The 11,594-nt window shown below is 34.6% G+C and overlaps 1 protein-coding gene across 1 annotated transcript; it reads right to left on the minus strand.

The window, feature by feature from the left end:
• Positions 1 to 212: 212 nt before the first annotated feature.
• LOC149576071 (ruBisCO large subunit-binding protein subunit alpha) lies at positions 213 to 4,882 on the minus strand. The gene is made up of 9 exons (XM_089816232.1): positions 4,721 to 4,882; positions 4,422 to 4,635; positions 4,181 to 4,302; positions 2,881 to 3,088; positions 2,580 to 2,725; positions 2,173 to 2,479; positions 1,378 to 1,628; positions 1,019 to 1,219; positions 213 to 853 (listed from the first exon to the last, which is right to left on the minus strand). Exons 1-9 carry the CDS (start codon positions 4,787 to 4,789, stop codon positions 566 to 568), a joined length of 1,806 nt encoding a protein of 601 aa, XP_089672358.1. The 5' UTR covers positions 4,790 to 4,882; the 3' UTR covers positions 213 to 565.
• Between the last annotated feature and the right edge of the window lie 6,712 nt (positions 4,883 to 11,594).

Raw genomic sequence — 11,594 nt, forward strand, 5'->3', positions numbered from 1 at the left:
TTTTCAAAACTTACCATAATTAGTGGACTCTGCAACTGATGCAACCCTAGTCATGATTTTTCATACATTTTGAACATTGTTATAAATGTGAAAATTCTTGAGAAATAAAATTGAGAGACATTTTCCGTGTAAATTTTGTGTTGTGTGTTTGCTCCTCTGAGATTTTCTACACTAAATTTTCATTACAAAGTTCCACCTTAACAAACAAGGAATTAAACACTCACCAAGCAGGTCTTTTTATTGCACGACCAGCTAAATGTTCAGTCCTGTGCAGGTTCTAACAGTTCAAAACTCCAGCTGAAATTCAATGAACTAGGACTATTTTTAAGAATCTGTAGGAAACTAGGGATATATAGGGAAAAACAACAAGACACCAAATAAAAATGATGAATTGCTTTCAATACTCTCATAGTTCTCTTGCTATACAAATCACAAATGACTTGTATATATAATATTCTCTCCCAAAATTGGGAAGCCTCTCATCTTCTAAGAGGCACTTGCATGTTTCAGTGAGTGGAAACATACACCCAGTGGAACCATTTTTTCAACATTCCAAAGTAAATCACTACACGGTCATTCCTGCGGGCATTGCAGAAGCTCCAGATTTCGGTTTAGGCTTTTCTACAACAATTGCCTGGGTTGTCAGCACCATACCAGCAACAGAAGCAGCATTTTGCAGTGCACACCTTGTCACTTTAGCCGGGTCTATCACACCAGCAATAAGAAGGTTTTCGTATTTGTCTGTCATTGCATTATATCCAATCTCCCACTCACTTGATAAGAGTTTCTCAACCACAACTTCACCTTCAATACCCGCATTATCTGCAATTAATGCAGCTGGAGACAAAAGCGCCTGTAACAAATTTGTCTCAGATACAACTTCAAAGCACATATAACATGCTGGGCAGAATGTTCATGATTTAATATGTTTTTAAGGAATAAAACAATATCATAAATTTAATTTACCGATCAAAAATATGTAATAAATTTAATTCAAGCAACATCAACTTTTTTGTACCTTTTGTATAATATCAGCACCAAGTCTCTCCTCTGGATCTTCAATGGAATTTTTTATTGTTGTCACAAATGTGGATAAATGAACATAAGCTGCTCCCCCTCCCGGCACAATCCCTTCCTCAATGGCCGCAAATGTTGCATTTTTGGCATCCTCAATCCTCAGTTTTTTATCTTCAAGTTCAGCTTCTGTCGCAGCTCCAACCTAATATGTAGATTAATTATTTACAAAGGTTAAACTCTTATATTTAGTCAGTAAACTACATGAGTCCCACAATCAAACATCAGACTCCCACAATCCAACCCAAGTTCCTGTGACAAGATAGTCATAGAATATTGTCTAAAAATGGACCAAAATAGCACCTTGATAACAGCAACACCTCCAGACAACTTTGCAATTCTTTCTGATAATTTTTCTGTGTCATAAACGGAATCTGTTTCTGCCATTTCTCTCTTGAGTTGAGCAATTCTTGCTTGAATTTCATCTTTGGAAGCAGCATCAGCTATAATGGTGGTTGTGTCTTTGGCTATAGTTATTTTTCTTGCAATTCCCAGCTGCTCCTCTGTGGCATCCTCAACCTTCATGCCCAAATCTGCGGCTATGAACTCCGAACCTGTGAAAAGAGAATTCCTTTAGCATCTCTTCAACAATTGTAAATGCCAGCCCTGAAGTTTTTTCCCATAGCAAGTTTGGTTTAAAATTTTAGAAAAGCACAAGCAGCAGTGACATGAAGGTGAGACCCCCAAGAGAACAACAATGATGAGGCACCTATCACAAGTCTGATGATGATTTATGTATAACAGTTAAACCAACAGCAACGGACTCATCTACTTAATAACATATGTAGTAGTAAGTAGCAACAATTTCTTAATTAAATGCATCTTGACCTGACCTACATATTTGAGGCTATGAGTATGTTTTTATCAGACATTGCTGCATTTTTTTTTTAAATGTCCTAAGCTTACAAAATAGAGCAAATCAGAAAGGGTAAAGGGCAAAAAATGATAGCTAAAAATTAGTAGAGAAAGCTGGGAATTTCAAAAACAATGGAAGCCTCCCCAGAGATGGAGATCAAAAAGCATGCAGTTCCCATAGATTATTACTACCGTTTTCCTCTTCTAAAATAAATTCATATAGATGCAACCCTGCATGTTTACCCGTTAGAATAGCAATATCTTGGAGAACAGCCTTCCGTCTCTCCCCAAAGCTTGGTGCTTTAATAGCAGCAACGTTAATTACTCCTCTTAATTTATTGACAACCAATGTAGCCAACGCCTCCCCTGTAAGATCTTCTGCTACTATAAGCAAAGGTGCTCTCAGCTGAGTGGTCTTTTCCAGAATAGGCACAATATCCTTAATGGTGCTAATTTTTTGATCAGTGACCAACACTCGGGCATTTTCAAATTCTACAATCAATTTTTCTGGATTTGTCACAAATTGGGGAGATATATAGCCCCTGTCAATCTGCACAGAGCATGGGGATGTAAATAATACAAATAGCATATAAAAGCATATTTTTAACTATGCAAGAAAAACAAAACAAGCATAAGCATCTAGCATTTACCTCCATCCCTTCCTCAACCTCAACCGTGGTCTCAAACGAGGATGAAGACTCAATAGATAAAACCCCATCTGGGCCAACCTTATCAATTGCATCAGCAATCATAGTTCCTACAAAATCATCGTTGCCAGCAGAGATTGATGCTATGGCTGCACAGAAGATATTTACGTTTGTGAGTAATCATAGACGAGCTAGGATTCAAACCAGAACAATGCCTCCAAACAGAAATCTTCTAAGACATTTTTAAGATAGAAGGGACAGCAAAGAATTTGAAATAAGAAAAAAGCACGACTCAGTAATATACCTTTGATATCATCTCGTCCTTTAACAGGTCTAGCCTTCTTTTCCAGCTCCTCCACAAGACCCTGTACTGTCTTGTCAATTCCTTTCTTGACGGCTACTGGGTTTGCTCCAGAAGTAACATTGAGAAGTCCTAGCTTGATGATCTCCCGTGCCAAAATAGAGGCAGTTGTTGTCCCGTCACCAGCTGAGTCATTTGTCTTACTGGCAACCTGCCAAGACACCAGTTTCAGATGACTAATAAATACGTCCAGATCTTATCTTACACATTGTAACCCATATATTTTCATGGTGCGGACACTCTACTACTTTACTTTTGCACAGACTTGGTCTCGGATAAATGCTTATATTCATTGTATGAGGCAATAAATCAGATAAGGATGAACAGATTAACAAATTATACTTCAATAATATCACGAAAAATGCACACGCCATAAAGGATAGATTAGAGAATAAAAGAAATTCTCATATGATGGCATTATATGGAATTCTTCTCTAAATGTAGTACAATAACCTAGGTTATTTTATACGCCACCGCTCAGTCAGCCTGCCTCTTTGGAATATAGGTCCACAACAGGCTCTCTACTCATTGATTTCACTCAAATTACCAATTGCAGGACAAAAATACTCATAAAATAGAAAGGTAAAGGTAAAGGATATTATTTGGGTACTGTTGAAATGTTGCACCCATACTCGGAACAATCCTATCGTTGCCGATCCTCTTGCCATTGAGGAGTTCTTTGTTTGCTTTGTAAAAAAATGAAATAGTACAATTAAGAAACACTATTCTTACACCACTGGAGAATAACAGATTATGAACTCGCTAGTGAGTATTAGTTAGGACTGGTGAATAACAGATTATGAACTCATTAGTGTGAAATCGTTAGTGTGTATTAATTAGGACTGGAGAATAACAGATTATGAACTCATTAGTGTGTATTAGTTATAACTGGACAATAACAGATTATGAACTCATTAGTGTGTATTAGTTAGGACTGGAGAATAACAGATTATGAACTCATTAGTATGTATCAGTTTGGACAACCTCTAGCTGCTACCACACTTAATTCATCTTCCTCGAATATGCATTCGTAATGGATCATCCGATATTTCCAGGTCACATAAAATGTATCGATATAAAAACATGTTCAATATCTTTGTATACAATCTTTTTCGCAATCTACTTTTTATCTTTAATTTGTTGGCCTCTTCCCACCCACGAGGTTAGTTGTAACTTTTGTATCCAATACCCAATACCCGATAAACTACCCCACAGAAGCCTCATTAACTGTAAGAATAAATACCTCCCGAATTAGAGCAGCCCCAGCATTCTCCATGGGGTTAGGAAGCTCAATGGCGCGAGCAATGGTGACTCCGTCATTTACCACTTTCGGCATCCCAAATTCATCCAACACAACATTACGCCCTGTTCCATGACAAACAGATCAACCCCATGCTCTAACAAGCCACTAAAAACCTAAGCAAGCAAAGAGAAGCAAAGAACAAAAATCGCCCAATACAAGAGCAGAAGAAAAAGCAAAATACCTCGAGGCCCCAATGTAACACCCACGGCATCGGCCAGCTTATCAATACCAGCCTGCATAGCTGCACGCGAATCCTGGTCGAACATGATGTCTTTCGCCGATGCTTTGACCACCACTCTCTGCTTTCTTCTATTCTTTGTGCTTTTCACTGCAATACTGCCGGAACTGCCGATCAATCTCCCACTAATGGCCGGCATTCTTCTTCCGAGTGCATCCTGCAAAAAACCAAAGAACACAGCTTTCGCATCAAAACCCTTCAAAACCCCACAGAAAACCCTCAAAAAATGTAGAGTTACATACTGGTTTGGCTATGGAGTGAAATGGGTTTGGGGCAACGGCCGCCTTCATCGCCAAAGCATTGGTCGCCATAAGAAAGCAAGCTTCAACACTCTGCTTCTCCTACACCTTACTACTTGTTACTCGTTACGCCTCTCTGCGTTTTGCACCGGTGAGAGATATGCCAAGGGCTTAATAAAATGGATTCGGATAAGAAGATGCCAAACAAGAGAGCCGGCTAAAAACAACAGCGGCAGGTCATATGCGAAGGGAGCTTAGTTTCTGCAGCTCTCGCTGTTAACGGACCCCGTAGCATTTCTCGAGCCCCCGATCACGTGGTGAGGGGTTCCAATTAGTTGGGGCAGGCGTAGAAACTGAGAAATATCGGGAAGGTTATTGGTGGAAGCTAAGCGACCGGTCACATTGTGGGGCTCCCTGCAGAAGTTTCTGGACTCGCCGTTAGAGGCTTTGTTGAAAACAACCATGAAGAACTTTCTCGACTGCCTAATTCACATGCCTAATTTAATACTTTGTCCCCTTTATTTGTTATTATTTATTTTTTATTATGAATTGCATTAATCATTATCTATTGTTTATGTTCCAACTTACTCCTAAATCTAACAAGGCGGAACATAAGTAAGAAATTATGTTAAATTTGTTTTGAGTTCTATTAGGTTTAGATTACTTCTAAATAAATATTTTTTAAATAATTAATATGAGGCAAATAAATAAATAAAATTAAAGCAAAAGTTGGCTTCTGTAATAAATATTATAATTGGTATTAAATAAAATAATAATTAACTAGTAGGCTTATATTATGTGCTTTTTAATTAATCTTGTTGTAATTTTCTTCTTCTTTTTTAAGTCTTCTAAAATAACTTTCAAATCAGATGGGACATTATGTGCAAATCACAAAAATCAAATGAAATTTCATTAAACCAAATCAAATCATCCGTAGGAGATTTTCCAATTTAATCAAGTGAGATCTTCAAATTTAAGCAATTTATATTTCATGTCAAATCTTAGAGTTGTGAAACTACAAGGAGCAATGAGCAAGCAAGGAACTAGATGGATGAACACTAGGGCAGCAAGGGAGAAGGAGGAAGAAGAAGTGAGGTAGTTGGAGGATGAGCTCGAGCTCGAGCTCAAGCAGAAGATCAACCTTATGCACCAACACATTGCTAAGACTAAGGAGTCTTCTAATAACTAGTTCAAGGACACCATCTTTGTTGTCAAAGACCAACTCACATGAGCCAAGAAGCAAGGCACATTTTATGGCCTCACTGTCACCAAGTCCATCCCCAAGAGCCTTCACTACCTCTCCATGCACCTCATTGAGAATTGTACCTCCAATATGCTCAAGTATATTAATGCTAACCATCCTCCTCTTCCTCATTGGAAAGACGCCAATCGCTACCATTGTCTTTGACAATGTAATCATTACATTGGTCATAACTAACTTAGTTGTCAAGAATGTCAAGGATCCCTCCAAGCATGTCTTATATATCATCACAGACAAGATGAAACTTGCAACAATACATGTGTGGTTCGAGATGTGGATGCACTCACTTAATGGCTCACATGTGTAGTGCCTGCCCCTAAGTCGCATTTCTGTCATCCTTGCCAAACTCTTTTAGGCCAATTTATGTTTGATGATTAGTATTATTATTTTAGAGATTATCAGATGTTGTTGTACACTCAGTTTATTATATGATGAGATTACTTGGTACTCTATATTTCATGCATGTATGATGATTATTCAATATTTTCAGTTATCGATGATGATTAGTTAGAGGGTTTATTATCACACGTGCTTTCTTATGGATACTTACCCCATACTGCATGTGTATGGTGTGCGTGTTTGTTTTCTTTATGTATGGTGTTTCTAATGTGGTTAAGGAAGGGAGTCGTAGCCACCTGCTAGTCGGGATCTACACGATGCACCACTTCCTGCCATTGTCTGTTTAGCTTAGAATATTGTGTCTGTACATGCGTGAATTTTATGCAGGTTGCAGGTACTGGGTATCGACTTCCCTGAATTGCCAGGATGAGCGTACCCTATCGCATTATCTCAATGATAAGAGAGGGGAGATAAACTCTTAAGTCCAAATCCTAAACCCTTTAGCCAATTGTCCTAATTGATAATTAGGACAAGTATCTGAGTTAAGTACCCTCCGAATGTGTCAAATGACGTTAATTCGTGATTATAACCATTTTGTTGGTTTTAGTATGTGCTTTGCAATGATGGGTTTTCGTATGTTGCTTTATGAGTCCTTGATGTATTTTCTATTAATTAAGTCTAATTAAAAGATTAATTAATGATTTAATTTAATGGAAAAATTATTATGACATTTTAATATTTAATTAATTGAGAAATTAATTAAATAAAAAGAATTAAATTTGGTGATAAAAGTTAAAAGTTCAAATTTAGAACGTGATAATATTTATTTAATTTAATAATAAAATATTTAGAGTTCATTTTTAAATAAATGCTAAATATTATTATTAATTGAATTAATAAATATTTTATTAATTAAGTTTCTAAAATGAATTAAGAAGTGGAAAAGATATTAAATTATTAAAAAGATTCTACATTGCATGATGCGTGCATAAGTTTAAAATAAAAGAAATTAATTAAAAAGATTAATTAATGATTTAATTTAATAGAGAATTATTTTGATATCTTTAATATTTAATTAATTGAAAAATTAATTAAATAAAAGAACTAAATTTGGAGATTGAAGTTCAAAGATAAATTTAGAACGGGATAATATTTATTTAATTTAATAATAATATATTTAGAGTTCATTTTTAAATAAATGCTAAATATTATTGTTAATTAAATTAATTAAATATGTTATCAATTAAGTTCTAAAATAAATTAAAAGTTGAAAGATATTAAATTATTAAGAATTCTAGATCACATGATCTAAGCATGAGTTTAAATATGAGAATTAAATTAAAAGATTAAATAATAGAAAATAATAATGTTATTTTAATTTCATAAAGTGCACATGAGATTAAAGTAATAAATTAATTTAAAATAGAAGTCAAGGGGTATATTAAATAAAGTTATTTAATAATTCAACTTAATGTGCATGAAAGTTGAATGCAAAATAAAATAAAAGATAATAAAGGTTAATTTGGAGTTAACTCAGTTGTGCAAAGAGTCTTCTCGGGTGAACGCACAATTAAGTGCCCCGGTTTGAGGAGAAAATTTGCTTATCACAAAAGTTGGGGGTTCATTCTTAAAAAAGAGGAATTGGAGACAACATTGGGGGAGACGAATTTGGACGCGGATTTGGGAGGCAAATCTTCTCACAATTCTTGGGTGTTTGTGTGTTAGCATCAGATTCAGGTAGGGTCTTGTGTTTTGATCATTGCTTGAATTATGCAATTTGATATTTCTGTCTACTTCGTGATTGTAAGAACTTGTCTTCTCAAATTTCATTGTATGAATGTGTCAATTCTTCATTCTAGACCTTTTTGCTATTCGATTTCATCTGTAAATCTAGATTGGAGAACCATTTTAGAAAACCTCGTTCGTAGGTAAAAAGGGAATTTGGGATCAAATTGGGATCTGTGTTTAATTAATAGACTTAAAGAATTTAAATTTGGCAGGAGTTTGAATCTTTGGAAATGAAAATTGTAGTTGAAAATTCGAATGGTTAATATTATTTTCTCTATCAGATTATATTTGTGAATGTTTATAAAAAAATAAAAAAATAATTAAAAATTTAGAATTAATTAATTATAATATATATGTAATAATAAAACATATATTATTGAACTTAAATGAGAAGGGTTGTCTTTTAATAAACATTAATTATTTTATATATATATTGTTAAATAAATCTAATTTAAAATAAACTTAATTTATACATTTATTAAAAAAAAAACAAGTTAGAGTTTTTAATAAAAATTTATAAAAAAAAAATTAAAAATTAAAAAAAAAATTAATTAAATATTTTGGGTGGGGCGGGGCCACCACTTCCCACGCCCCACACGCTCCCCCACGACTGCCGCAGCAGTAACACTTGCGGCCGCAGGTGGACGGCAGGCCGGCGGGCCTTTAAAAACGCCATTGTTTTATTTTAAAATATATATATTACGATTTAAATTTTTATAAATCGTTTTTAAAAAAAAAAATGTTTTAAATAGAATTACTTTATTTAATATTGTTATTAGATAATTTAAAATTATTAAATTTTAAATTATATTGAAATTTTATTATTATTTATTAATAATTTTATACATAAATAAATTAGTAATAAATATAACATGATTCTTTATGTATCATTAATTAATCTTAGTTATAGTTTGACTTAATTAAGATTAATTAAATCGAATATTTGTGTAAGCAAGTTTAATATTATAACATCGATTTTAATGGAAGCTCCGATTATTATAATCAACAAGGATTATTAATAATTTAATTATTACCTTAGATTGTTTTAGGACTTTGACTTAAGATCAATTAAGGGTAATTAGGTGTTTCATTTGGAGTTAGGAACGGGTTACTTTGTAAAGGTGAACTATGGGTTCTATCTGTTTAAAACATACGTTCAACTGGAAATGGAAACCTCAATAGTATATTATCAATTAAATTGAACTATAAAACTTTTTATTTGAAAATAAACACTGAAAACTGAAACCTTATTGTTTAACTCAACTGTATATTTCAAATCAAAACCAATTGTGAGACTATGATGTTTTCTATATATTGTTTATGTTTGAGTGTTATGGGGTTGGTTTAGCGTTGACCAATTTAGGTTGTCCCCAGAGGCTCGGGGTTGTGAATGTGATGTTATGATGATTTGTTCTCGATCTTTTCAAACCAACCAAGGTAATGTGATAGTATGCTCTATGATGGATGTATTTACTGTTTGTTATTGCTTTCCAATTTCCTTGTGTGAAGCTGAGGTGTATGTATTTGAGATACTTGACTTAACCATTTTCGAGTCTCGATCAGTTATATTTGATAACCATTTTTGAGTCTCGATCAGTTATACTTGGTTTGCTTTTCGGTCGCTTGAGAGGACTGAAGTGTTTGTTATGTTCTTGATGATGTCATGTTTTGACTTGACCATTTTGGAGTCTTCGATCAGTATTGTAATTTACTATTGAGATACTTTCTGGTCGCTCATTGGAGAACCATTGGATTTTGTGATCTATCATTGATGCCTTCAGTTGCTGATAGAGAACTGTCGTGGTCATATGATTATTATTTGGTGCTTATTTGTTGCTCATGAAGAACTGATGTAATTTTGTGGCTTATCTTTTTATGATGTTTTTCAGTTGCTTGTATAGGACTGAGGTGATTTTATTATGATTCTTTGATTCGTGATTTCATGAGCCTAGGGTAGGTTATCTATGTGTAGTGTCGGGAAGTGGCTTGCAATGGGGATCGGGGCCCTAAGAGGCTGCCTGGAGTAACCCATTGTAAGTTGTTTTAATAAGTGAAAATATTTACACTAAATAAGGGAAAATGAACCTAACAAGATAATTGTATGTTCTCTCCCATGCCTTGAGTGCTAGTACAGACTAGGATGGGGTAGAGAGAACGCTTGGTTACGACCTTGCATTCCATAGTATGCCTTGTCAGTACGAGAGGATACTAGTGGCCGCAAGGATCAGTAGGGACCCGGGATTCCTAAGGGATTGCTCGAGTAACTTCTACGTGACTTTTGCGATGACACTTTCCCGCTTGCATATTAGGTTTCCTACGTGTCTTGTGGTACCTCTGGGATTTAGATGTCGATCTTTTTAGGAAACTTTGAGTTAGCATACTTATAGGATTTCCTGGACTTAGAGAGTATTTATGATTATAGGTTTTGTTATCCTATTTGGGACTTGAGACTATCTCCTCAGCACGGTGGGAGTGGACCATTTAGGTTCCACGCGGTCGGGTGGTAGTGCTTTTACTCTTACCATTGAGATCCGTTCTGTGGTCACCGTGGCTGGAGTTTTCGTGATTGGCATTTACCTTCACTATGTTCTTGGATTATTATGATGGATGGTTAGATTTTATGATAGATGTTTTATCATTATGGATGTATGGATGTATCAAGTATGGTGAATAGTTTCATATATTTTTACTGTACTTTGTATCATGGATTTGAGGATGTTGTATCTTTATCTTTACATATGTATATTCTTTTAAGCCTTTCATACCCTGTGACTTGTACAGTGGATGATTGAGCATTCCGAATTAATTTGCCGAGAGGCATTCGGAACAAATGTTTATTATGGACATGGGACTTTCTGATTATTCTTTCATATGTATGTTATAGTTGTTAGACTTAGAATTAATTAAATTTAAATGTGACTCAACGTCTTGGGATCTTTAAGAAATGTAACTTACAATGTATGTTTGTCGATGATTACATGTTATTGCTTCCGCTACTATGTGTTTGATGTGTATGTTATACTTTCTTACTTCAAAAAAAAAAAAAAATGTTTAGCAAACTTAGTGAAACTTTAGGTTAATTCTTTTGGATCCCTTGGCGAGGCGTTACAACATGTAGAGGTGAAGGTTATAGAGGACTATACTTTCTTAAATTTGTCATGTGTCCTTGTTCTACATCTACTTGAATATGCCAACTCATAGAGGTTTTCCATTGAGAACAAGCTAGAAATCACAACCAAGGATGCACCTAGTATGAAGTTCAAGAATCCCAAGTATTTCTTTGTGTTGAATCATTTGCAATTTTATTTTCCTAAATGTACCCAAGAAATGTATCAAAGATAAACAAAAATCTATTTATGTATGATGATGTGATTGTTCTAAAGGAACAAATTGGTCTATGGAATATAGACATCGAACTTCTCCAGTTATTCATGTGATCATTTCAATTCTTGTTGTCATGGGTTCATTCAAATCACATCCATTTTGAAA

The sequence above is a fragment of the Cupressus sempervirens genome, chromosome 1, assembly GCF_028749045.1.
Source record: "Cupressus sempervirens isolate cs-2001-9-10 chromosome 1, ASM2874904v1, whole genome shotgun sequence".
Lineage (NCBI taxonomy): Eukaryota > Viridiplantae > Streptophyta > Pinopsida > Cupressales > Cupressaceae > Cupressus > Cupressus sempervirens.